Genomic DNA, 27,700 nt, shown 5'->3' on the forward strand with positions numbered 1-27,700 from the left:
CTTCTTTCCCCCCCCTCTTCTTCTTTCCGAGACAGGGTTTCTCTGTGTGGCCTTGGCTGTCCTGTACTTGCTTTTGTAGACCAGGCTGGCCTCGAACTCACAGAATCCACCTGCCTCTGCCTCCCAAGAGCTGGGATTAAAGGCGGTTCTTTTTTCTTGAGGGTCTTTCTCTCTTAGATTGATACACAGAAGACTCCAGAGAACCCGTCTGCAACCCCATTCCTCGCCCACACTGAGTTGTAGTTTAAAATTAATGAAGCATTAAAAATGTTCCTGAGCCGGGCACACCATAAGCCCAGCACTCAGGAGGCAGAGCAGGCAGATAGATCTCTGAGTTAGAGGCCAGCCTCGTCTACAAAAGGAGTTCCAGGACGGCCAGGGTTACACAGAGAAACCCTGTCACGAAAAAGCCAAAAACAAAAACAAACCAAAAAACAAAAACCAAACAACAAAACAAACTAACTCCAAAAAAAGTTTCTGAAAACAATTTGCACAAAATGAAGGTAGCTACAAGTGTGATATAATACTACGTAAAAACTACATTTTTTCAAATAAAAATGTTCGCTTTGAGTTAGCCTTTCAAGTGTCTTCAAAATTTCCCATCCATTTTTTTTTTTTTTGGTCTTCCTAGCTTTTCTAAAGCGACCAATAGCGATCAGTATCTCACACACATTTTGAAGATCTTACTTTAAAAAATGCAAGCTGTGGCTAGACGTAGAGGCACAAGCCTGTTGCACCAGCCTTAGGCTGAAGGAGAAGGATCGTGAGTTCGAGACCAGCCTGAGCTAAATAATGAGCCTGTTTTAAGGCTGCCCCAGCTGAACTGCATCAGGGTCCAGTGATGTCCCGCAGCCAGCGAAATGGGCAGGACCTTGGCCTTTCCCCACCCCGAGAAACCTGACGCATACTCCGGGTTCGGGCGGAACGGGGTGTGGATTGTGAGGCGACCCCGCAAGCCTACTTCCGGTTCCTTAGGGATGCGTATCCGGGTCACGCTAACGCCGCGGTTTCCGCCACTCTGTTGGTTCCAGAGTGGGTCGGAAGCGGTCCCACGTCGTGTTGTGGGGCGTCTGCAGCCGTCTGGTGAGTCTCCGCCGCCGCCGGGGTGTGAGCGCGGCGGCTCGGGTGCAGCCTTCCGGGCCACGGCTGGCTGGAGAGTTCCTCCCCGGTCGTACTGGGGGGTCGGGTGGGGAGGAGCCTGGGGGGGGGTCCCTTCTCCTGTCCCCCGTTCCTACGGGTCTCCCGTCGAGCTTTTCCCGGCACGCTGGCCTCGCCCCTTCTCACCTCAGCGCCCCAACCCTGGCTCTCTGCCTCCTCTTCTAGCACCTCTTCCCGACCGGGGTGTAGAGAGCCCCACTGTTCTTCCACCCGGAGCGGTGGGGTTCGGCTCGGTGCCCCCCCCCGGCCCCCCGCCCCCCCAGCTCTCCTCACCTGTAACCCTTGCCCCTCCGGGCACTAGTAATGGTGACATGAGTGTTTCGCTTTGCCTTTTCGGGAGCGAGACGACGGCTTCTTCAAACCCCGGGTCCCGCTCAACTTCTCCAGCCTTGGGGCAAGTTTCGCCTTCGAGCCTAGGCAGGAAAGCCTGGTGGCTCCCCCCAGTTAGAGGACAACAATGGCGATCCCAGGTCCTCGCTCTGCCTCGGTTCTCTGGGCTCACTGAACAGAGGCGAACAGGTGGCTGGCTCGCTGTCGGCCTTGTGTGATCTCGTTAATTGACAGGTCTTGAGTACGTCCTGTCCGGTTTGTGTCCTCTGTCTCACGAGAATGGATGTGCACAGCTGAGGCAAAAAAAAAAAAAACAAAAAAAAACGGATGTTCTGCACTCTGCATGGATTTAAAGTTAGAGGACAGTTGTGACGGAGGACAGTTTATCGGGAGATTACGAGCTCCGCGTTTATAAACTTACTTTTAAAACACTTTAGTGCGGTGGTAGTGTTTCTGCGAAAATTCACTACTGTAACTCAAAGTAATTTTCCTTCTAAGCCAGATACTGATTCTTAGAATATTCTTTTGACTTGTTTTTCTCTGGTGTTGCTACCATACTTTAGAGACCATCATTTTCTCATTCTGAGATTTAAGACACCTTACCTTGTCGGGAGCGTGTACATCATCTGTAGCATGAAGAGCATTAGGCTTAATAATGGTTAATGTCCTGTTTCTCAAATTTTGGGACCTAAGTTATATCTAGAGGTACAGGTTTGGATCATCTCTTTTCCTCTTCCTTCAGTTTTTGTTTTGTTTTTGTTTTTGGTGTTTGACGTATTTCATTGGAACCGTCATTTTCTTTTGTGTGTGATCAGTCTAAAATTCAGTATTAATAATTAAATATGAACAGAGCAAATACAATGTTTATTATTGGCTTTTTTTTTTTTTTGGCTGAGTTCTCCCTCATATACACATAGGAGAGTATAGCACAGACTGGCATATTCCAAAATTGGGCTGTTCTCCTCTCCTATTTTTAGCAAAGAACTTTGGAGTTTGGCCACGTTAGTCCTAGATGCCACAGAGGAAGACCCTTCTGGTTGGCTTTCAGGGTTTAACTGGGGAGGGAAGCCCCCGTGAGAGTTTATCTGGCCTCCCCTGCACTGACACCAATGTCAAACCTCTATTGGCCTCACCTCCTCGTTTCCCATCTTTGAAAACCACCCCAGCAACTGTATCTGGCTCCAGTGGCTTCACTACCTCTAGGTTTGAAGAAGGTTTCTTTTTTACATACATAGTTGCTGCACAACTTTACACTTTGTTTGTTTGGTGGTTTTTGTTGTTGTTGTTGTTGTTTTTATTTTGTCTTTTGTTTTGTTTTGTTTTGTTGTTTTTCGAGACAGGGTTTCTCTACGTAGCCTTGGCTGTCCTGGACTTGCTTTGTAGACCAGGCTGGACTCGAACTCACAGAGATCCACCTGCCTCTGCTTCCCAAGTGCTAGGATTAAAGGCATGCACCACCACGCCCAGCTATTTTTCTTCTTCTTCTTTTTTTTTTTTTAGAGATTTATGTATATGAGTGCTCTGTCTTTATGCATCCTAGAGTATCCCTCTTCAGATTCTATTATAGATGCTGTGAGCCACCATGTGGGCGCTTGGAATTGAACTCAGGACCTCTGGAAGAGCAGCCAGTGCTCTTAACCGCTGAGCCATCTCTCCAGCCCTGTTTTTCTTCTTTTTAATGTGTATTTGTGCCTGGTGTCCTCAGAGGCCAGAAGAGGGTCTCAGATTCCCTGGAACTGGAGTTACAGGTGGTTGTGCACCATGCGGGTGCTGGGTATCAAACCTGGGTCCTCTGGAAGAGCAGCCAGCGCTCTTAGCCGCAGAACCATTTCCCTAGCCCACCCAGATCATTCTTTAACAAAAGTCCTGCACGTGCATTCAGAGTGGTGAGTTTTAGTTCTTTGAAATAGGCTAACGAGCACAGTATAGTAGGCCATATGGATGGATTTAGGTCATAGGAATGAAACTGTTATGATTAAAAGTATATACTAATCCCAGCACTTGGGAGGCAGAGGCAGGCAGATCTCTATGAGTTCGAGGCCAGCCTACAATGCTGTACAACGCAAGTTCAGTACAGCCAGGACTACACAGAAAACCCTGTCTTGAAAAACAAAGAAATAAACAAATCAGACATTTAAAGCATGGGCCTCATAATATTTGTCTTTAATGTTTTTTTCCTTTCTTTTTTTTTTTTTTTTTTTTTGTTTGTTTGTTTTGTTTTTCAAGACAGGGTTTTTTTTGTGTAGCCTTGGCTGTCCTGGACTCGCAAAATCACAAGACGTCTATAGTTTAAATCCACCTTTGGTGGGGAGGGTGTGGAGGTCATATATCCTAGACTGGCCTCTAACTTTCTGTATAGATGAGGGTTACCTTGACCTCTTGACCTCCTGCCTCTCCCAAATCCTGGGATTATAGATATGTACCACTGTGCCCGGCTTCAAAAGAGACTATTAGGTTAATAATGATGCGTTGCAGTATTTTCTGTTTTATACTATTTCATTTAAACAGAATGCTGGTTGCTCATCAGTGACACCGTTGCTGTAATTTATAATGCAGTATACCTATATTTTGAAAAATTCTAGTTCTAGCTTTCTTTTTACATTGAATTTTTGGAATAACTGGGCTGGGGGGTGGAGTTGTATGTCATGCCCTCTCAACCCCTTTGCCTCCCCGCCCAGGGTTTCTCTGTGTAGCCTTGGCTATCTTGGAACTCACTCTGTAGACCAGGCTGGCCTCAAACTCACAGAGATCCGGCTGCCTCTGCGTCCCAAGCGCTGGGATTAAAGTGTGCGCCACCACCACCCATCGAAGATTTATTTTTAATTATGTGAGTTTCATGTGTCTTCCTGTGGGTATGTGCACACTATTGTAGGTACCCTTGGAGGCCAGAGGCGTTAGAGTCCTGCTGGAGCTGGAATCACAGGCAATTGTGAGCTGCTGGACATGGGTGCCAGGAACTGAACTTGGATCTTCTGTAAGGACAGTGTGTGCTTGTAACTGTTAGGTCATCTCTTTAACCCCTGGGTTTACTAGGTATTGTCCTCTGAAAGTTAACTTGAGTCTGTAAAGATTTTAGCCAAATAATTATGTGAGACAATTGAGACCTTACCACACTATGGTTTTAACTGCAGTAAGCCAGCAGTGCACACAGCCTGTCTCTTGGGAGGTAGTGGCAGGAAAATCAAGAGTTAAGGGTCATCTTCAACTACAGATAGAGTTCAGGGCCAGCGTTAGCTTCATGAGACCCTGTCTCAAAAAGCAGAAACAATGAGAGTAAACATGATCAAAATGATCTCCAGATATGTATAAAACCCACTCGTGTATAATTTATACTTATTATTTGTATGTGTGTGTGTGTATATCTACATGAGTTTTTATGTACCACAAGTGTCCTTAGAGGACAAAGGGTATCAGATCCCCTGGAACTGGAATTAGAGGCAGTTACGAGCTGCTTGACGTGGGTGCTGGGAACGGAACCGAGTCCTCTGCTAGAGCAGTATGCAGTCTTAACTGCTAAGCCTCTCTCCAGCCCCTGTGTGTAAGTGATATATGACAATAAAAACACCCCCACTACTGCTGTAATCTTGAACCATGCGGTTGTGAAGATGCGTAGTCTACAGAGCCTCCATCATTAAAATCTTGTCTTAGTTTCCACGAAGCAGTCAAAGTTCAGGCCGCGCAGTACTTTTCACAGACATTCTTGTTCCTGGCATTTAGTCAGTAGGTGACAAAGCTGCTTTATTCTTCCGTTCTTCTCTCCCCACTTGAGACTTTAAGACATGCTTATTATGTGCTAGGTACTCTGAAGTTTTACAGACTTGAATCCATTTACTTTTGAGAAAGGCGTTGCTGCTTATGGGACTTCGTGCTCCTTACTAGTATCAGAGCTGGGAAATTGGACTTCTGTAGTCTGGTCCCAGCGTGTATGCGCCCCAATAGCTTATGCTTGCCAAACTTGCTTCTTAAAGAGAGATTACTTTGTTGAAAGGCACGGTAAGTTAAAACCCTTTCATTGCTCGTGCCTGTGCAAGCTGAAGAGAAGCAGTGCTGGGCTTCGTTTACGGATCTTTGCAGTAGAGCTTGGCGATGTGGCTCTGGGGCTCCCCTGTCTATACCTCCCCAGCACTGAAGTGACAAGTGGCCACCACACTCACCCAGCATTTCTGTGGTTCCAGGAGTCAGAATCTAGTCCTCATTCTCATGCAGCAAGCACTTGAATTACTGTACCACATCCCCAGCTGTAGACTCATTTCACACAGCAAATTCACAGGAACCCATTCCTTAGCACTTTATGCTGGTGCTTTGAAGTTTTTCCTTGTGTAATGCATTGTGTTTTATTGGAAGCTACTGAGGAGAAAGTTTGTGTTACTTTTCGTTAGAGACAGGGTCTGTTTGTTTGTTTGTTTGTTTGTTTGTTTTGAGACAGGGTTTCTCTGTGTAGCCTTAGCTGTCCTGGACTCGCTTTGTAAACCAGGCTGGCCTTAAACCCACAGCGATCTGCCTCCCGAGTGCTGGGATTAAAGGCGCGCACCACCGGGTCGGGCTCTTTAGAGGGTTTATAGACAACTTTAAGGATGATTTTCCAGGAAGTAAAATTAGAAATTGTAAAGACAGTTCTTGTTGTAGCTGCTGTTGTTTTGGTTTTTCGAGACAGCGTTTCTCTGTTACACGGAGCCCTGGCTGTCCTGGACTCCCTGCCGCAGGTCTCCCTCCCCAGAAAGAACTGTGCTTTGTGCTGGGAGCTTGAACGCTCTAGTAGAACCACTCTAAAGGAAGCCTAAGGGTGGAGTATAGGTCCACTGGCTCTGTCTCTGGTAGGGCTCTGTCTATAAAGGGCTCTGAAAGGTTATTCTGGTATGTGTTTTAGATTTACATTACCTTCCGCTGATGAGACTTCAGTGGAGTAACTACCAGAGATTGGGTTGATGATGGGTTGATGCCTTGATGGAGAAACTAGGTGAAGGAATCAGAGCACTTGTAGACTGTTCCGTAATGGACCAGGCACACTCGAGCTAACAAGAAGAGTGAATGGCACCTGGGGCATTCCTCGCTTTCTTGGCTATTGCTCTCAGTTTTGAGCATCTGCTCCCTTGGAACATTCTTGAAACACATGGAGGGTTCTGCCCATAGCACTCATCGCTCGACTCTACTCGCTTTCCTCACCAATGATATTACCAGTCTTTTTCCTATTTCTCAAAAATGTTCTTTACTCTTGTTTACCAAATGTTCATTCACAGAAAGCCCTCCTTCCTTCCCATACAGCTTTACTTTAGCTCTCTGCTGGTAAATTACAGCATCGCAGAACTTGTCCCTCCATTCCAAGTAGCTTCTCGGTTGTCATTCTCTCTTTTCCCTTTTGAGACTTTGTCTCTTATGTCCTCTTGAAGGTCTGATCCTGCTGCCTCCACCTCCCAGTACTGAGCTTACAGATACATGCCGCCATATTCATTCTCTATTCTTTGTTTTTATTTCCTCTAGTACTTAAACCTTTGTGAAATTGTATCATCCTATTTACTTTCCAATCTCCCTACTAGAATAAAAGTTACTGTATTTCATGGACTCTATTCATCACTTACTTCCTAGCATCTAGACTAGTGTCTGACACACATAGAGGTCAAATACTTTTCGAATAAATAAATTCGTTTGAGGCTGGAGAAAGAAGCAAACACAGCCTTAAAGTAACTGTAGATCTCTACAACAAAAGCAGAGGAAGCAGAAAGAAAACAAGCAAAGCTGGGCAGTGGTGGCGCACGCCTTTAATCCCAGCACTCGGGAGGCAGAGGCAGGCGGATCGCTGTGAGTTCGAGGCCAGCCTGGTCTACAAAGTGAGTCCAGGACAGCCAAGGCTACACAGAGAGACCCTGTCTAGAAAAAGAAAAAGAAAAAAAAAAAAAGGAAAAGAAAGAAAACGAGTAAGAGTTGCACTATCCCTTTCCCCCCAGATTAAAGCTATGATTACTCTATCTAAATTAGTGAAAGGCCTGGTGTAGGAGACCAGCTAAGTCCCACATAATTTTTGTAATGATTAGAAGCGATAACTTCATATCCAGAAAGCCCCCCCTCCCGCCCCAGCTTCTTCCTGTCGTCTTTCCTTCTTTCCTTGATTTAGGGTCTTACTATGCAGTCCGAGTCTTACTTGAATTCGCAGTCCTCTTGTCTTTGCTGCCTCGGTGCTGAGACTGTAGTCATTAGGGGTGGATGTCAATGACTGGAAGCTGCATACAAAACTGGATTAACAGAGATTCTCATGTGCCTTCTCTACCCTGAGCAGAGACTGGTTGTATTGGCCTGGATTTATCAGTCATCTGTGGGAACTTACTACTGTGAAAGGTAGCCAGGGCTGTTCTCTAGCTGGCGGCACTGTTTGGGGAGGCTGGGGAACTCTAGGACCAGAAGAGAGTGGTCTTTGAAGGTTGTAGCTCCTAGTTCCAGGGTTATAAAATAAAACAGTCAAGCCAGGGGCGGTGGCTCATGCCTGTAATCCCTGCATTTAGGAGGCTGAGGCAGGAGGATTAAGAGTTCAAGGCCACCCATGGCTACTTGAAATCCTGTCTTAAGTTTTTTTTAAACAACTAAATGATTAGTAAATGCTTTTATGGAAAAGCATACTATTTTGTAGATGCCATAAAATGACTACAAGAGAGTCGTGTAAATCTCTCAAAACTCAAAAAGGAAAATATAAACTTCATTGATATGGAAAAATATGGTCTTCAGTCTTTACTTATAGTTTGCCTATAAGTGCTAAATGGTAAAGATCAAGCAGAGAAGGGAACTTTTATATTAGTAAAAGTAAATCGCAATAAACACGGTAACTATTTTTTCCCAAGCCAGGTATGTCTTGCAGATGGGTAGTCTTTTGTTTGCTTTCTCTGAGCTAGAGTTTTGCTGTGTAGCCGTGGCTGGTCTGGAACTCTGTAGACCAGATTTTGCCTGCCTGTCTTCTCGGTGCTGGGATTAAAGGTGTGCGCCGCCATGCCTGGCCACATGGTCAGTTCAGAGGGCTGTTTACAAATACTGTTGTTGCGTTCACTCTCCCCCCTCCCACCCCTGGAGACAGGGTCTCTCTGTGTAGCCCTGGCTGTCCTGGACTCACTTTGTAGACCAGGCTGGCCTCAAACTCACAGAGATCCGCCTGCCTCTGCCTCCCGAATGCTGGGATTAAAGGCCACCACGCCCGGCCTCCTATTTGCATTCATTCTTAAAGCATTGGAAAGATGTGTAAGACAACAGAGCCCCTGAAACTGTCAGTGTTACAGTAGAAAACAGGCTGCTAACTTTGGAGCTAATATGCCATATCTGTCAGACAAATTTTCCAGTTATTTGGAATGGTTTTGAGTGTTTTATGTTCCTCTCCTTTTTTGTTACTGTTTTTGTTTCTTTCTTTTTTGTTTGTTTTTCAACAAGGTTTTGTCAGGGTTTCCCTTTGTAGCCTTGGCTGTCCTGGACTCACTTTGTGGGCCAGGCTGGCCTTGGACTCTGGACTGCCTCTGCCTCTCCAGTGCTGGGATTAAAGGCATGCGCCACCACATCTGGCTAATTTTATATAGCTCAGGCTGCTGTTCCTAAAGGTCCAGAGAATGGTCTATAGTAGCCATGCTTCATTTCAAATGAGTGAGCTTATTTACATAGGTAGCAAGCAAAAGTAAAAGAGGAAGTGAAGAGCAGGTACAGAAACATCATCAGATTGGATGCGCATAACATCCAGTAGAGACCTCTAGACATACCAGACAAAAGCATCATCAAATCAGGGCTATATAGCACCCAGCCGAAATTGTGAGGACTTCCTGCTGGGGGCTTGCTCGCCACAGGTGAGCTGAAGGGCTGGCTTCTCTTTCTGCAGGCATTTTTGTACTGGGATAAACAAGAGCAGTGTCTGCCTGTTACCTTAGCTGTTCTCAAGGGCACAATGTTTTTAATACCCTTAGCTGCTGGCTGGTTTCCTTCTCCATAGGAGAGCTAAGGGGCCAGTTTGCCCCAGGAGAAGGTGCGTTAGAGAACATTTGAAGTAAGCATGTAGCTGAGGGGACCCTGAGCTCCTCTTCGCCTCCCCCCTAGGGTTGCGGACATGTGCCACCATGCCCAGCCTCCTGCTTTGTTTGTTTACAAGTATTTGGTCAGTTAGATGGACAGCCACTTTCTGATGTTTCAACACCTTTTTCATTTTCCACTCCCCCCCCCCCCCCCCGCCCCCCAGCTTGTATATTTCACTCAGTAGCCAGGAGATAGCCAGCAAGCCCAGAGAGTTAATCAGAAAACAACCAAAACCTAAAAATCAAAACCAGGAATGTTTTTGTTTTGTTTTGAAAACAAATAGCAAAGACTTTTTTTGGGGGTGGTGGTGGTTTTGGGACAAGGTTTCTCTGTGCAGCCTTGGCTGTCCTGGATTTGCTTTGTAGACCAGGCTGGCCTCGAACTCACCTAGCTCTACCTACTTATGCCTCCCGAGTGCTGGGATCAAAGGTGAGCGCCACCACACCTGGCTCTGATTTATCTTCTTAACCAGGTAACTTTTGGGTTTATTTAGATTTATTTGTGGTACTTTAGTATATGTGAAGCATAACCTTATTTGTATTTCATCAATTAGTAGTGAATTGCTCCTTGGTTTTGTTGTTGTTGTTTTTTGTTTTTTGAGACAGGGTCTCTCGGTGTAGCCTTGACTGTCCTGGGACTCACTTTGTAGACCAGGCTGGCCTCGAACTCACAGAGATCCGCCTGCCTCTGCCTCTGATCTCTGCCCTCTGCCTCAGCTGGGATTAAAGGCATGCGCCAGCACACCTGGCGTGAATGTGCTCTTTGCAGTTACCTAAACTGCCTGCTTGTATCCTTGGATGGGCCTGTGTACCCAGCATGGTTTACCCTGTAATCATCAGTGACCAGTAAATATAGACAGGGTTTGGTTTGTATTAGATGCTAAGCTTTATCCACTATAACTGTGCAGATACTTCCTTTGTATTACTCTCTGAATCTTGCATTGTTTTATTGCATGACAGCTTATTTCACACAACAGATCTGTTAGTCTGTTGCTTTTGTTTTTTTCTATTGGCCAAAAGGTTTTCTCATTTCCATAGAGGGATATTGTGGTACTCTGGTTTTCCTCTCAATTTTTTTTAGATGAATTTTCAATCTATGAAGAAAGCTTAGTTCTTCATCTGTTTGTAATTAATGATGGTATATGATGTGAATTTCTCTACACATTGATAGCACCTTTTCTGACTTTCATATACTAGTTTGTCTCTGTGGCTCTGGCTGACCTGGAACTCACTATGTAGACCAGGCTAGCCTTATAGAGCTCCTGCTGCTGTCGCCTCTCCAGGGCTGGGCTTAAAGCTGTGTGCCACCACACCCAGCTGTTTATTTAATATTTTAAGTACTTTTTAGGTTTTGATAAGTTTGTTTTTCCAGTCTGCTGTTTGTATATGAGTGTGTGTGTGTGTGTGTGTGTGTGTGTGTGTGTGTGTGAGAGAGAGAGAGAGAGAGAGAGAGAGAGAGAGAGAGAGAGAGAGAGAGAGAGGAGACAGAGTCAGAGAGAATGGCACATAAAGCATTTTAACCAGTTTAAAGTAATATTTGGTGACATTAGATGAATTCGCAATGTACAGCTTTGATCACTATCCTCTTAGACTCTTTATACTGGATTTCCACTTTAATCTACAATAACATTATTCCTGTTCATCTTTAAGAGGTTGTTTAAATCTTACGACTCCAATATGCCGCCTGTATTTTAGGATAGTTGATAATAAAGATGAGGGAGGCAGTGAAAGGAAAAGTATACATGCTCCAGAGTCCTGCCGCTCTTGTCCTCTGCTAAGAATTTCCGTTTTTATTGCCATCATTTTCACTAAGAAATATACAAGTATTGGAACAAGCCTTTATTTGTTTATTTAAAAGCTAATGTATAAAACCCAGACTCCCACATTACATCACCCACTGGTAAGAAGCACAGTTTATGGAAAGCCATAGAACTGGCTTCTGGTGTTTCACGCCGTTTGTGCCATGGGTCCATAAGGCTTTCTAGTTAAAAGTTAGAATTTACTTTGAACTGCTACTTTTAGACTTTAGGTGCCAGATACTTGTTTGTGTATTTGTGGCCCCTTAGGATAATATTAGTAACTGTTGGATCATGGTATTTGGAACAGCCATCTTTTTTGTTTTTTCAAGACAAGGTTTCTCTGTGTAGCCTTGACTGTCTTGGACTTGCTTTGTAGACCAGGCTGGCCTCGAACTCAGAGATGCACTTGCCTCTGCCTCCCAAGTGCTGGAATTACAAGCGTGCACCACTTAGAGAGTTTCATAGACAACTTTAAGGATGATTTTCCAAGAAGTAAAATTAGAAATTGTAAAGACAGTTGTCCTTTAGTCCCAGCACTTGGGAGGCAGAGGTAGGTGAATCTCTGAGTTTGAGACTTGCATGGTCTACAGAGCGAGTTAGCAAGGAGTATACAGAGAGAAACCCTGTCTTGAAGGAAGAAAGAAAGAAAGAAAGAAAGAAAGAAAGAAAGAAAGAAAGAAAGAAAGAAAGAGAATTATGTTAGTCTTTTAATATTTCTGTGCATACCTTAATGACTTGTTTCTTTGTTGTACCTATAATCAGATATTTTGCATTATTTATGTACTTCTCTTGAAGTTGTAATTAAGAGTGATACGTAGCTTTACATAGGCACAATATTTATTTTTTTAAAGACTTATTTATTTATTATGCATACAGTGTTCTGTGTGCATGTAAAGACTGCACGCCAGAAGAGGGCACCAGATCTCACTATAGATGGTTGTGAGCCACCATGTGGTTTCTGGGAATTGAACTCATGAACTTTGGAAGAGCAGCCAGTGCTCTTAACCTCTGAGACATCTCTCCAGCCTCAATATTTATAAATACATACTTAATTTCCCTTTCTGCCTAAGAGCTGCAATAGTGCATTGAAATAGACCAAGTTCTGTTTATGGCCATTATGATCACAAGATAAACAATGTGTTGATCCAGCTGCAGAAGAAGGATTATGAAGTAGAAATCTAGAATTTTGAAATATTAGTTACTAATTGTTTACTTTCAACTTCTTAGCTAAGGAAATAAAAGTTATTGTGATATTATAAAAATATTTAGCTTTGTTTATAAACATGTAAAACTGCAATTGTATTTTTTAAATTGGTGTTTCAGGGCCAGTGAGATGGTTCAGCTGGTAACCGCGCTTCTTGCCAAGCCTGGTAGCCTGAGCTGAATCCCTGAGAACCCAAATGGTGGAAGCAGAGAACTGACTCCTCCAGGTTCTCTGAGCTCCACATTTGCGGCACACATGCCTCTCATCCCCCACAAAATAAACAGACGAGGGAAAATTAGGTTGGCTTGGAGTGATGACTCAGGGCAGAGGGACAACTTCCTCCGGCAGGGGTGTCACTTGCGTGCAGGATTTCTAGGCCAGCCTGGGCAACATCTCACAAAAGAGCAGAACTGTCAGCTTCTTTGGATCAAACCAGTTTTAATTTTTTTCATTGACAGTGTAGAGAAATGTGAAATCTTAGGAAATACTGTTTTTCTTCTTGATGTCATATTTTTCTTGTTTTTAACTTTTATTTTTGAGATTGTAACTTGATTGCAGCCTATGTCCTAAATATAGCCTGTCGAGCCCATATGTTGCTTGTGTGTATGCTTCTATGAAGGCACATGATTACTTCATCTTCAGAAAAGGTGATAAAGGAAGTGTATCTAGAAAGTAGTAGTAAAAACAGACACTTGAAAGTTGTTGAGAGACTTGACGGCCCAAGTGCTTGAGAGGTGCTTAGGCTGAAAGGGGACCTGGTGTGTTTGTAACTTCAGTAGCTGGTGACTGCGTTGTGTGTCCATTTCCATAGCGCTGAAACCCTGCTCTCACTTCTGTGTCATAGCTGTTAGTGTTTGGTGCTTTTAAGTCTCCATCTCACCACAGAGTAATGTCACATTCAAACTAGAAATAATCCTTGGAAATGGCATTCTAAGATTTTTGCAACAACTCCGTACTACTTTTATTACTCAAACTGGAAACAAGAATTGTGTTTCTGTTATACAACTTCCTAGCTTGCTAGTGATTGGGACTTTCTACTATGTAGCCTGTGTCAATTAAAAAAAGTTGTGGTTAAAAAAAAAGTTGTGGTGACATAATATTAAAAGTTTCATGGGTGAGTTGTAAGGTGCTCAGTGGTAGACTTTAGTACACTTAACGGGTTTGCTCTAGATTCACAAAAAAGAAATGAAAATAAAATTATACAAGTTTTTTGTTTTGTTTTGTTTTGGTTTGGTTTGGTTTTTTGAGACAGGGTTTTTCTGTGTAGCCTTGGCTGTCCTGGACTCACTTTGTAGACCAGGCTGGCCTCAAACTCACAGCGATCCACCTGCCTCTGCCTCCCGAGTGCTGGGATTAAAGGCGTGCGCCACCACTGCCCGGCTAAAATTATACAAGTTTTAAGACATTGATAAATGTTGAAAATGTGAAAAATATTTGCATCCTTCTATTTAACAGATTCTATACTTTTTCTTTTACTTTTTTAAAGATTTATTTATTATGTATACAGTGTTCTGCCTGCATGTAATGCATGTACACTAGAAGAGGGCACCAGATCTTATTATAGATGGTTGTGAGCCATCATGTGGTTGCTGGGACTTGAACTCAAGACCTTTGGAAGAGCAGCCAGTGCTTTAACATCTGAGCCATCTCTCCCCCATTCTTATATTCCTTTTTTCTTTTTTCTTTTTTCTTTTGGTTTTTCGAGACAAGGTTTCTCTGTGTAGCCTTGGATGTCCTGGACTCCCTTTGTAGACCAGGCTGGTCTCCAATTTACAGAGATCCTCCTGCCTCTGCCTCCCGAGTACTGGGATTAAAGGCGTGCAGTACCATGCCTGGCTAGATTCTTTCTTTCTTCCTTTTTTAAAAAATAATTTACTTATTTTTATTTTATGTGCATTGTATGTCTGTGGGTGTCATTTTGGAGTTACAGACAGTTGTGAGCTGCCATATGGGTGCTAGGAATTGAACCCCAGTCCTCCGGAAGAACAGTCTGTGTTCCCAGCCACTGAGCCACCTCTCCAGCGCCCCGGATAGATTCTTATATTTCAACTTAAAAATTATTGGAAGGAAAAAAATTATTGGAAGGAAGAATACTATATTGATAGCAATAATACTTAGGTACATATTTTATTGGAATTATATAATTTATTGTTATTAATTTTATTTATAGATGTGCTAGAACGTATATTTAAAAGTGCTCCAAATATCATAATTGCCAGAATCCAAGGAGAACCTGTAAAAAATCATTTGGTTGGTTGGTTATTTTGTAGGCTATGTTGATATATTTTGGTTTTGGCTGTATTGTTGTTTCCTTTGCTTTTGTTTGAGCCAGTGTTTCCCTGTGTAGCCTAGGCTGGCCTCAGAGTTGCAATAATCCCCCTGTCTAGGCCTCTTGGGTGCTGGAATTACAGGTGTGTGCCACCACACCCAGCTTTTTTTTTTTTTTAATGATGGAAATGACTGGTGATAATAGACTAATACTTAAAAATACCAAGCCTTAGTTTTCAAAGTTCTTTTATCTAAAATATGAAAACTATGTCCTTTTGCTCCCTTCAGTTGAAAAGCTAAGTGAAAGGATATTGGTAGTTTTGAAGATGTTAACAAGAACGTTTGTTTTCAAAGAAGAGATAGAAGTAGAGATGATAATAATAATAGTAGTAGTAGTAGTTGTTGTTGTTGTTGTTATTTTCCCCAAAACAAGGTTTCTCTGTGTAACAGCCCTGGCTGCCCTGGACTCACTTTGTAGACCAGGCTGGCCTCGAACTCACAGTGATCCTCCTGCCTCTGCCTCCCGAGTGCTGGGATTAAAGGCGTGCGCCACCATGTCCGGCTCTTAAAGATTTATTTAAATTAATACCTAGTATAGTTAGTGGAAGTTCATTATTACAGATTAAATTGGATCCTAGCTTTACATAATTATTTTCCCTTAATTCTCGTATTTAAGGTTTCACTTTACCTGTTTATTTGGCTTAAGGAGATCCAGAAGAATTAGATTTTCATTTAAATTGATTACATATATAGACAGATAGTTGATTGTGATGTATTTAATTGATTTCCCAGTTTGTCCTATTTAAAGCGGTTCTGTGTGTCTGTGTTAACAGTTATGTAAATGTCCCACATTAAAGCAGGTTAGATGGTATCATAACTTACTGATAGGCCTGTCTCTGTCATTTTAAATGTAACCCTAATCCTTAAAAAATTGTTTCATTATCTGCGCATGGCTGTCATTGTAAGTGTGCAATGCATTAGGCACTATAGTAACCAGCAGCAGTGGCGCCACGTGCTGGCTTTTGCAGAGTCCTACAGGGGTCATGGCGCCACGTGCTGGCTTTTGCAGAGTCCTACAGGAGTCATTGCGTACAGCTCTGTGACTTGGAACAGTGTGTCAGTGTTGAAAAGCCACGTGCAAGGTTGAGATTTTGAGATTGGAACTAACGTAGAAAGCTTGAGTAGCAAAATATTAAAAAGTTATTCTCTGATGGCCTCAATGATAGCACTTGACGGGTACATAAAGCTGTGCACTCCTCTCTTTGTACAAGCAGTTTGTGAAGACCTGCAATCCAGCCACCTGAGTGTGTAGGGAGATCGTGGTCCTCATGGAGGAAGAGCAGGACCTACCAGAGCAACCGGTGAGTGCCTCCACTTCAGGCTGACTGTAGAAAAGCTAATTTGAAGAGGTTTTGAGCATTACTCAATTATATTTACAGAATCCAAGTTAGAAGTGGGACTAAAGAATAGATTTCTTAGCAATTTCTCTCTAAAAGAGCAATGTTGTATGTTCTTTTGTTTTGTTCTTGAGATGGAGTCTTGCTGTATGCATCCTCCGGTGTCCTCAAGCGTGTGCTCCTCTTAGCTCCCCTCCCAGGTCAGAGTCACAGATGTGCACTGCCTTGTCTGGCGTGTTGCTTGGTTTTAAACTCAAACATGGCAGGGGCTCACTGAGAAGCATAGACTGGCTTGACACTCATGAGCCAGCCCCCTGCCTCAAGCCTCCTGAGTGCTGAGATTACAGGAGTGTGCCACCGTTCCAGCCTATGGGATTTTAAGTGAGTTCTGACCTTCCAGACTCAGAAGTTTTACGTCATAAACCAACTTTTTTATTTCTTTGAGACAAAATCCCTGTTTTTATCTAGATTGGCCTTAAACTACAGGCAGTCCTCCTGCCTTTGCCTCTGAGTGCTCAGAGTACAGCCATGTGCTACCACAGTCGGCCGTCCGGTTGACCTGAGGCTTAGAAACACAAGTACCAGACCACTTTTGATTATCTCTGAAAAGTCCCAGTGAATGAGAGAGGTGTTTGAAACAGCTACAGAGAAGTGTGCTGTGTACATGTTACTGTTAATTCAACAGTGACGTCAGGGGGGGATGAAGGAGTGGGCATCAAAACTACAGACCCGCCCTGCTTTAGTGTCAGCTCATTAGCAGCATCCTAAAACTGAAGGCCTTAGAAAAGAACATGACGTTCCATAGTGGTGGTGACAGTTTAAACCCTTAGAATAGGAATGGCTCAAAGGGCTACACGATACTAGAAAATTGAGACAAATTCTTCAGAGCACCAGAGAGTAACATCATTGCTTCAGGGATGCTCACTCTCTAAATTGCAGTGAGCCCTCTCCTCGTTTTCTTTTTCTTTCTTTCTTTCTTTCTTTCTTTCTTTCTTTCTTTCTTTCTTTCTTTCTTTCTTTGCGTTGGTTGTTTTCTTACTCGATTTTGTTTTATTGTCTCTGGTACTAAAGATTGAACCCAGGGTTTTGCTCGCGCTAAGCAAGTGCTTTATCTCTGAGCTAGCCTTTGGGTATTTCATTTTCTCCTTATCAAACAGAGGCTGACAGGGTCAGAGGGAACGGGTCCTCTTTCTGTAGAGGATTGCTGCATCTGTAAGGTTGTTCCTGATAACATTGCGAGGCTATTTGTAATTTGGTGGTTCCCTCTCACTGTTAGCTAAATGTGGCCTGCTAGTATTACTTGACAGATGTACCTGTTTTTCCAAAAAATAAAAGAGGGTCTACCACTTTATTTCCTGTTTTGCCATGTTACACTATGAATAAAGAATGCTAGCTTTATGCCCCTATGTGTTTAAGGGACAAAAAGTACTTTAAATAGATGGGGTCATTCCCTAAAATAGATTTCTGGTGAGTAGAAAACAGGAATCAGTATATACTGTGTGTGTGCGCGCGCACATGTTTTTGTGTCTCATGCAATTGGGTGTAGCATCTTGTCCCCATCAAATCCCTGAAATGAGCCCACAGTTTAGAAATGATCATGCACAGTGTACAGTAAGGGGAGTATGCCCTAAACCAGCCACTCCAGCTGTGCTCCTTAGTCTACTCTGAAATTTATGTAGGGCATCCTCTCCTGCTGTGCTGATCCAGTAGCCTCTTTGTGTTTTTCACATTGAATGTTGTTTCCCTCTTCTCCGTTTTCTATCTTTGTTCTTGTCAGAATGGCCTTTCTAAAATTCAGAGTGGATTCTGCTATCTCGCCAATGCTCAAAGGCTCCCTGGTACCCTCAAGATAGACCAGAACTCCCTAATCCAATCCCTGAGGGTGGATTAGGCTGCTCTTCACTGTCGCAGCTCTGTGTCAGTATCTCTTCCCTCAGACATGCTACTCCTGGACACTGTGAATTTTCAAAACATTGAATTTCATGTTCTTTACTATCATTGAACCCTTTTTATGCCTGTTTTTTTTTTCTGTACAAATTAGCTTTCCCCGACTCTCATACAAATTCCTCCCATTTATCTAACTAAATTATTCCATTTATCAGGTTTCAGCTTAGACTAATCGTTTTCAAATGTTTTTTGTTTGTTTTTAGACAGGCTGTTTATATCCTTGGCTGTCCTTGGAACTCTCTATGTAGGCCAAGACCTCTGTTCTCCCACAGTGCTAAGCCACCACACTGGGGTTCTCAATTGAGTTAAAATCATAGGGTACTATTTAACTATTTAACTGCTAACTGGTGGGTAAACAAAAGCTGAAAATTTTTCTCTTGTAAAATTATGGCAGGCAGCTGGGACACGCCTATAATCCCAGCACTCGGGAGGCAGAGGCAGGCAGATCTCTGTGAATTCGAGGGCAGCCAGGCCTACAAAGTGAGTTCCAGGACAGCCAGGGCTACACAGAGAAACCCTGTTTCAAACAACAAAAACAAACAGCCGGTGCGCTGATGCTCACCTTTAGTCCCAGCACTTGGGAGGCAGAGGTAGGCAGATCTCTGAGTTTGGGGCCAGCCTGGTCTACAAACCCTGTCTCAAAAACCCAAACAAACAAAACAAGCCAAAATAAGAATTATGGCAGACAGTAAACTGCAGTTGAATTTTTCTCATTTAAAACAGTTTCTATTCAAAACACTGTTTTCCTTATTACTTGGGCTACATGTCTTTTCCCCAGTTTTATAATGGGGTTAGAGTCTTTGTCAGAGTCTGCATGTCACTTAGGAGTTCTTCAACTTCTTGGTCAGCTTATTGTAAGTAACTATTACTACATAAAAGTGCCACATTTTTTGTGTAATGACATTTACTTTAGGTCTAATCGAAACAAAATGAAACATTAACGTTTTGGTTAATATGCAGTCAACCATTTCTACCAGGTGTCAGTCTGTGAATTCAACCAACTGAGGGTAAACATAACGGGCAAAAAATAGTTTTTAGTACACATTTTGTGTAGATATTCTCGTTTCCTAAATAATGCAGTCTTACAACTATTCACATAGCATTATATTGTATTAGAAGTGTAAGGAGTTTAGAGATGGCTTATGTACGTGAGAAGCGTGTGTGCTGATAGAGGGGATTTGATTGTACAGATTTGGGTGTCAGGGTTTCTGGAGCAGGCCCCCCTGAGATGCTGAGATACTGAGAGACAACTGTGTTCGAACAACTGGGGTTTCAGAGTCAGATTACTGATTTTTTTTCATGTGCTGATCTTTACAGGTGAAAAAAGCCAAGATGCAGGAACCAGGAGAACAAACTTTAAGGTATCTGTGGAACTGGGCTTGTTCTTCATCATCATGTGTTTTAGCTTACCACTTGCTGACTAGTGCAGGGCTCACTTCGTGTTGACCACTGCCTCTTTGGTTCTCACCATCACCTTTACATTTAGAAATGACTTGGTTTCAGAGTAAAATTTCTCTTTAAAATAGGATTGATTAAACTCCAAGCCAGAGACTAGTTTGGACAACGTAGCAAGACCCTGTCTCAGCAAACACACAACCACTTCTCCCTCTAACGTACACGCAGATCTTTTGTTGTTGTTATGCCTTCCTTATTAGAAAAATGTGCTGGGTTCATTTTATATATCAGGCATTTATGGAGAAACTTGAAAGTGAAAAAAATGATATATTCCCCAGTCAAATTGAAATAAGGAAAACACAAAGAATTTGGCATTAATTATGAGTTGAGTATGTGATGCCCTAGATGTTTGTCCCACTCCTTTAGAAAGGAGCTGGTTTTTCCCACATCTCATGTTTTGTCTCCTACACCATCATGATTGCCATTTTTCCAGAGTTTTACCTCCTTCTGGTTGTCCACTAGCCACCTGAGCCAGTTCCTATCATTGCCAACTCATGAGTGCCAAGAACGCTGTTTTTACCACCACGTAAAGCACCCCAGATCCTTTCCCCTGGAGCTGCCATGCTGGCCGTTCTTTCAGTTTAAAGTTCTAGCATATTTTATTTATCATGCACTGACCTTTCTCTCAAAAAGGATTTCCGTTTCTCTCTTAATGCTGGTTAAGTTGAAAGAGCTACTACTATAGTCAGTTCCTTGGAAGTGTTAGCTTTTTTCATTTTCCTATGTTATGCTTGCCAGCAAATGTATGTCCTTGCATGAACCCAATGGAGCACCTATTGTATGCATATTTCCAGGCTACTTGCCAGCCAGCCACAACTTTGCTTAAACCCAGATCCCTGTCACCATGACTCTGTAATAGAATAGCACTAGTTGTACTGGCTCATTTTAGCTCCCGCTCAGGGTTACATCTCCAGCAGACACATAGGTGTGTCTCATTTCCTGGTGTCTAAAATCTTCTTAATTCTTCTTCCTTTTCATCTTTGCCTCCAGTCCTCTTCCTTTTCTCTTCACTTCGCACTATTTTTATTCACTTAGCTAAGGAACTTGCTACCTAGTCAAAGACAAGTTTGAGACATTAAAAAAGAGGCATGTTGCTTCTCACCAAATGCCTAGTGGATACTTTGTTTCCCTGGGAAGTCCGTTCTCCTGTGCTAAAGAACCAGTTAACTGTCTTTTCTGCAGTCCTTGTTTTCTTCTTTGCTAAGTTTTAAATCTATTGCTAAGATCCTTAACATAAAATTTGCAACTTACTCCCTTTTTCTGGCCTTTAACTTATGACCCTTAGCTTCTTGACTACTGGAAGTTAAAGGCTTGAACCACTATGCCCAGCCTTCAACCTTCCATACTAGGGGGATTGAATCCAGGGCCTTGTGTATGCTAGGAGGAGCTCTACCACTGACCTGGATCCCACAGCCTTAAAACATCCTTAAAAGTAGCACTGAGCATCGTGCGTGCGTGAGCCTGTGCTCTGTTGACTCCTCTGACATAGGAGGAGACAGAGGAGATAAACTCGAATTGTCTTCCACAGTGAGACTTCATACCTGCTAAAAAAAAATACTTCCCTGTACCCCGCCTTGTCCCTGACATCATCTGGTCTACTTTCTGTTTTTGTGAGATTAGTCTGTCGGATTGACTGTTCTAAAACCTTCGTGTAAAGGACTATACACTTATGTATATAGTCCAAAAAGACATATTACATATATGGTCTTTTTAAAATTTAGCAATAACATTCTCAAGGTGTGTCACTATAGCATGCATCAGAATTTTCTTTTTGTTGTTTTGTTTGCTTGTTTGTTTGTTTTTTGAGGAAGAGTTTCTCTGTGTAGCCCCCCGGTTATCCTGAAACTCCCTCTGTAGACCATCAGGCTGGCCTGGCACTCACAGAGATCCGCCTGCCTCTGCCTCCCTGAGTGCTGGGATTACGGGCATGCGCCACAGTGCCTGGCTAAAGTCTTAATATAGTTAGCTTCAGAGGGCATATGCGAGCTCTAAATATTGCTGTATAGAAACTACTTTTACCTCCGATTAGACATTTTTATCCTCAGACGTAGAGCCTCTGGCACATAAGTAACCTTCGCCTCTCCCTAGGGGAGAATGAGTAAAGCAGGCAACATAAATGTGGAGCATGTCTAAAAACAAGAAATAAAGAATAGCTGTGGTTGCTGTGTGCTTGCTGTGTCTCGACTTGTCTATTTTGTTTGTTTATTTTTTGTTTTGTTTGTTTTGGTTTGTTTTGGTTTTTCGAGACAGGGTCTCTCTGTGTAGCCTTGGCTGTCCTGCACTCACTTTGTAGACCAGGCTGGCCTAGGACTCACAGCGATCCGCTTGCCTCTGCTGGGATTAGAGGTGCGCACTACCATGCCCCTGACAAATGGACCGGTTTTAAAGGTTCAGAACTCCTCCTTGGGAACAAGCATATCTCATCTTTAAAAAACATCTTCAAATTATGATTTGTAGCTGATGATGACCCACGCTGTCTAGTTAGGTACCCCCCTGCTTAGTTTGTTATGTTCTGAACCGAAGTAACAGATACACAGAATGGCGTGGAGGTAAGTACTGTAGCTTTCTAAATCACCAGAAGAATAGATTTCAGACGAGTTTACCACAAGGAATAAGCATGTGAGGAGGTGGGTTTGTTAACTAGCTTGGTTTATCATTTCCTAGTATAAACATCCATGTACAGTGTATACAGTATTTGAAAAGCAACAGCACTGTGTTAGATATTCAGGGTTGTTGGGTTTGTTTGTTTGTTTGTTTGTTTGTTTTGGGGACAGGGTTTCTCTGTGTAACAGCCCTGGCTGTCCTGGACTCGCTTTATAGACCAGGCTGGTCTTGAACTCACAGAAATCCTCCTACTTCTGCCTCCCGAGTGCTGGGACGACCATGCCTGGCTGTTCAGGGTTGTTCCTCCCCCCACCCACCCCCATCCCCCAACAGGGTTTCTCTGTGTAGCCCTGGCTGTCCTGGACTGACTCTGTAAACCAGGCTGTGCCTCAAACTCACAGTGATCCTCCTGCCTCTGCCTCCCGAGCTCAGGGTTGTTTGAATGAATGCTATTAGAGAAAGAAATGGACTTTTCTGTGACTTGGCTGAGGCTTCCAAGCGATTTACATTTTTGGGGGTCTATGGATATGCAGAAGAACAGCAGTGTGCTGAAGGTTCTAGCTCTCCTTCGCTCAGCTTGGTTGCTAAAAACTAAGACTAGGAGCTCGTCTAGCTTTGCTTCTTACTGGGATAGCCTAGGAGGAGCTGGGCTGAGCTCTCGTTCACAGTTAGGCACTCATGCAGAGCTAACGTATGTTTGCTTTGGTTCTCCTAGTCAAGTAAACAACCCAGATGTCAGCGACCAGAAGCCTGAGACGTCCAGCCTTGCATCAAATCTTAGCATGTCAGAGGAAAGTAAGTACCATGTTTTACAAAAGCACTATGTGGTGTGCCTATAACCAAGTGATGTTATTCTTGTATATTTGGGTTTTACTCGGCTTCTGGGTTTTCCAGAATATAACTAGAAGGCCCTCTCCCCTTGTTCATATGTGCACTGTAATAAGCATCATTGATATACCAGCTGAGTACATGTCTCATGGATCGGCTCATCCAAGGAGTCAGTGATTTTATTTTTGGTTGGAAGTTGAACTTCTAAAAGTAGTAGCATCTTACTAAAAATCAAAAAAGGCTAGTGGGGCTAGTGCCTGACTCTTCCTCAAGGATTAAAGCGAAACTTAAAACCGAGCAATCCTATCGATCTTGAAAGCTCCTTCTGCTTTTTTCATCCTAAACCCCAGCCCTGATTTCACTCAGCTCTCCCTCTTGTGGTAAGTGTGTATAGATAACTGAGCAGCACCGGGGAGCAGTACTTAGCGGGGCAGCCCCTAGTCCTAACAGTGCTCCGGGTGACAGCGCAGGCTGTCCGGGAAGTCTGCTCGTCTCTGGTGAGCTGTTCCTTTTAGTTCACATCACCTCTTCTCCCAAAGCACCTTTCCTCATGCTTAACCGTCGGCTTCGCAAACAAGCGCCCCACACAAGCAGCTCCCTCAGTACACCATCCCATCTCCAGCCCCCGTGCCTGTGCCCGCACTGTCTTGCTCTCCTCCTTGTGAGAGCAGAAGGGTTGTCTTGCTCTTGTCAAATGTAAGTCCTTTTGTTTGCGTTCTCTCCCCTCTCCAGTCGTCCCCAAGACTTAGTGTGATGATTACCTCCCCTCCGCTCCTGCACCACCACACTCTGGTTTGTTGTTTGCTTGTTTTTCGAGACAGGATTTCTTTGTGTAGCCCTAGCTGTCCTGGACTTACTCTGTAGACCAGGCTGGCCTCGAACTCACAGTGATCCACCTGCCTCTGCCTCCCGAGTGCTGAGAGCAAAGGTGTGCGCCACCACGCCCAGCTTCAACACATTCTTCTTAATTCTTCTTGTCATAAAGAAGACAGCAGTGAGCATGCTATCTGCCATCTGTAGAAGGCAGCAAAAGCTCTCCTTGTTCCACATCTTTATGATCTACAGATTTCCTCTGTGCTTCATGACACGTCAGAGTCTCTGAAGAGAATTGCCTTCGCTTGCTCTCCTCTGCCCGTTCTCTTCAGCTGGTTGATTAGTTTCTCCTGTGTCGCTGCTCCTGAAACTGCTCTCACGGTCCTCAGTTGCCGTCATGCTGCCAGTTCTCATGCACGTTTCTTTCTGCTCATCGTCTCCCTCCCAACACGTCTCCTCTCACTTTTCTTCCCTAGCGACCCCTCTCAGCTGTACTTGAATGTCGGAGGCTTCTGGTTTGGCTTCTAGGCTGACATCCTCTTTGGTGATCCTTCCATACATCATACTACGTTATTTTAAATGTCACATACTGGTAACTAAATCCCAAATTAATTAACCAACTAATTATTTAAAAACAGGGCTTCTCTAGGTAGCCCTGGCCAGCCTAGAACTTGTTAGGTAGACCAAGCTGGTCTTGAACTCACACAAGTTGCTCCTGCCTCTGCCTCCTGAGTTCTGGGATTAAAGGCAAGGAGCATCATGCCCAAATCCCACATTTTTATTTCCAGTGTAATTTCTCTTATTTTATTTGTGTATCCAGCTGCCTGTTTGAAATGTCTAGTTAGTATCTGAGTTTGTTTGTTTATTTGTTTGTTGAGACAAGGTTTCTCTACATAGCCCTAGCTGTCCCTGGACTCACTTTGTAGACCAGGCTAGCCTTGAACTCACAGAGATCCGCCTGCCTCTGCCTCCTGAGTGCTGCGATAACAGGCGTGCGCCACCGCTCCTGGCTCTAGTTAGTGTCTGAAAGCAAAGTCATATGAAATATGTAAGAAGCTTTTGTTTCTTTTAACTAACCAGATCTTCTCCCAAACATGCCCATCCTGGAAGTTGTATCTGTCTGGAAGTCATCCTGTCTTCCCCGTTCCATACACCTGAGCTGATGTGGATGAGGAGTGGTTGTACCTCCACTCTGCTTCATGCTTACTGCTGTCACTCTACTCCAGGACAATATACTACTTTTTAAACCCCTGGTTTTCTGATCCGTCACTGTTTCCAGATACTGCCAAACTCCAGGATTAGCCTGTCATTGGAGGAGGGGTAGATAAGGGTTTGAGTACCTGTCAATGGAGAGGAAACCATCTTGCAGAATTTGAATGACCCTACCCCTCATGTTCCGTGATAGATGAGAAGTTCACATCTAATTGAGATAATTTTCATTTCTGTCAATTTACATATAAGTAAGAGATCTTAAAGCTTTCAGTATTCTTTTAAGGACCCCAGACAATGGCATCGGACAAGCTCTTTGTAATAAACTCACAGGTGCTAGCTTGTCTTTCTCTTGGGTGTGAACTGGCCTCTTATGCTCTCCTGACGGTTCTTCTCTGTGTGAGTCACTCTTTCAGGGGACCTAGACAGGCAGCGGGGAGACGCCTGTCTTCATTCTCTCTTGGCAACAGAGCATCTCCTCTTGTGATGTTGAAGGAAGTGTGAACAGTTCAGGAGTGTGGTCCAAGCACTTACGGTGCAGCTCTGTGTATAAGGAACTGAAGTGGAGCCTGATGAGTGACCTTCAGCACCTGTGACATTTATCCCAGTTGCGGCCACGAAGGCCAAGCTTTCATAGTAGCCTTTCCAGGTAAACGACGGAGGGCAAGAGGACACCAGATGGAAAAGTGCTCTGTTACATGGCTCTCGAAGCATCTGGTTGGCTTACAGCCATTACTATAAAGCGGACGGTGACCGTACAGAGCCTGCTCCTGTCTGTGCTCCTGGGGATTCTGCAGAGCAATAGCATTGGTTTCCAAGTGAGATTGGGCACCTACACCAAACCTGCCTCTCAAGTCAGCCCCGGGCTTCCCACTGACACTAGAGTACGCACCCAGGGTTTAGAGACGTCAGAGAAGCATCATCTGATTTCTTAGATATGGGTTTGCTTTCCTGAGCATGGCTGAGAGCCTAGGGGGTCAGCTTCATAGAGAGTTGAGGTCAGTGACGGCAAAGTGGATTAGTCGGTTTATCTTCAGATCTTTTCTATGTCCATCCACCCCCTCCATCCTGCCTTGCTTCTGTTACTGCCTAGTAAACTCTACAAACAAGTCTGAGTGTTGTCTGCTACACAATCTTTGAAACTTCTTGGCATCTAGTCTGTGTGTTACTCACTTTGAAGGACTATATAGTAAGATACGTAAGTTTTTCATTTAATTTTTTTAAATGTTCTAACTTTTTTACCTGACAATATCTTTCTTTCAGTTATGACATGCACCGATTACATCCCTCGCTCATCCAATGATTATACCTCACAAATGTATTCTGCAAAGTAAGTTGAATAATTATTTCCAAACTTTTCTCTAGGCTCATTATAAATTTAATATTTAACTTCTTTCACCTCCCTTGTTCTCTGCCTTTACTCCAATTTTTATTACATCTAAATATGCACTAACATCCTTTTAAAACTCAGGTGGTTGCTGGAATAGATTACTGTTACATTGGAAGTGACTCTAATTGAGTAGGCACTCAGCATGTAGGGTACTTACCAAAAGCATGTTAGCGATCTGATCATTTCTTTTCTCTACATTGACATATGGGTCAGAAAAAAAAAAAAAGCTCAACATTGCTCCAGATTGACAACTACAAACAGCTGGGCTTGAAGTGAGGCAAGTGTAACAGGTTAAAGTTACAAAGAGGTCCATCTTAGGCCTTCATAGTGTAAGGTCAGTGCTCATGACCCACTAGGTTAGTCATTTGTAAGTTGAGTAGCGTGCAGAACAGTGTTTATACCAAGTTGCGGTTTTCTATTAATGGAGGGTGGACATATATCCATGCGCAGACACAACCTGCACTCATTAAACCAGCGTGTTCTTAGCACTTGCAAATGCAGGTTCATGAAGAAACTGATAGCAGAGGCACGAGACTCCTATGAGGCTATTATGAAAGGAAAATGCAATTTTTTTCCCCTTGTTGTACCATTTACTTAAGCCTTTAGTTAAATAAACAAAGGTTTTCCACATTCTGATGTTACTATTAATGTCTTCTTGGGCCAGTTGCTTCCTTCTGTGGAGAGAGTAACACTGTCTTTATGAAGCGTTACGGGGAGATTTTACATGCCATAGGAGTGTTCACACGTTGGACATGTGACATTACATTGTCGTCTGCAAACGTGCTAGGCCTCATTCAGAGCTCCCTTGGGATGCCTTCAGCCTGCTGGCCACAGATTGGGCACACCTAGATTAGATACTAAATGTGGAACACACGTCAACCCTGCAAGCTTTCTGCTATCCTACTTGTACCGCGTTACTTAGTTTGGAAGACTAAAGCGAGAGGTGACATATCCCTCACTTCATCTGTGAAGCCTTCTGACTATGCCCTCCCTGGTGGCGGTCTGCAAAGGCGTGGGAGAGGAGACTGTGCTCTTTACACTACCTGGTAATTGACTGTTTTGAGACACTGCTCTTTCAAAGTAATTTCATGTGACTTGAGTAGCAGCTGTTTAAATTCTTTCCCAGGCTTGGATCTGGCTAATAAAATCTCCGAGAGTCTGTTAGAACACGAGTGTTATATACAGCAAATTTACCCCTAACGTTCGCTAGGTGCTACATCCAGACCCTTTATTCAGGCGCCTTTTGCCTTCCTTTTCACCTCCTCACC

The 27,700-nt window shown here is 43.5% G+C and overlaps 1 protein-coding gene and 1 long non-coding RNA gene across 8 annotated transcripts in view; one reads left to right on the plus strand and one right to left on the minus strand.

Moving 5' to 3' along the window:
• Positions 1-938: 938 nt before the first annotated feature.
• The window catches only part of EYA3 (EYA transcriptional coactivator and phosphatase 3), a 79,914-nt gene continuing 53,152 nt past the window's right edge, over positions 939-27,700 (plus strand). For 4 of the 7 annotated variants that reach the window (XM_084787488.1, XM_084787490.1, XM_084787491.1 and 1 more), the window contains exons 1-5: positions 940-1,083; positions 16,064-16,150; positions 19,451-19,494; positions 22,908-22,987; positions 26,306-26,372. In XM_084787488.1, the coding sequence (XP_084643614.1) occupies positions 16,118-16,150; positions 19,451-19,494; positions 22,908-22,987; positions 26,306-26,372 (224 nt within the window). In that variant the 5' untranslated portion in view covers positions 940-1,083; positions 16,064-16,117. Of the gene's footprint in view, positions 1,084-16,063; positions 16,151-19,450; positions 19,495-22,907; positions 22,988-26,305; positions 26,373-27,700 lie in introns of all 7 variants that reach the window. The other 3 variants (XM_084787486.1, XM_084787487.1, XM_084787489.1) reach the window with 1 other exon arrangement.
• LOC311600617 lies at positions 13,756-18,890 on the minus strand. The gene is made up of 2 exons (XR_014780290.1): positions 18,762-18,890; positions 13,756-14,265 (listed from the first exon to the last, which is right to left on the minus strand). It is a non-coding gene; the product is annotated as an uncharacterized lncRNA (long non-coding RNA).

Source organism: Acomys minous, assembly GCF_964271855.1.
Source record: "Acomys minous genome assembly, chromosome: 6".
NCBI classification, from domain to species: domain Eukaryota; kingdom Metazoa; phylum Chordata; class Mammalia; order Rodentia; family Muridae; genus Acomys; species Acomys minous.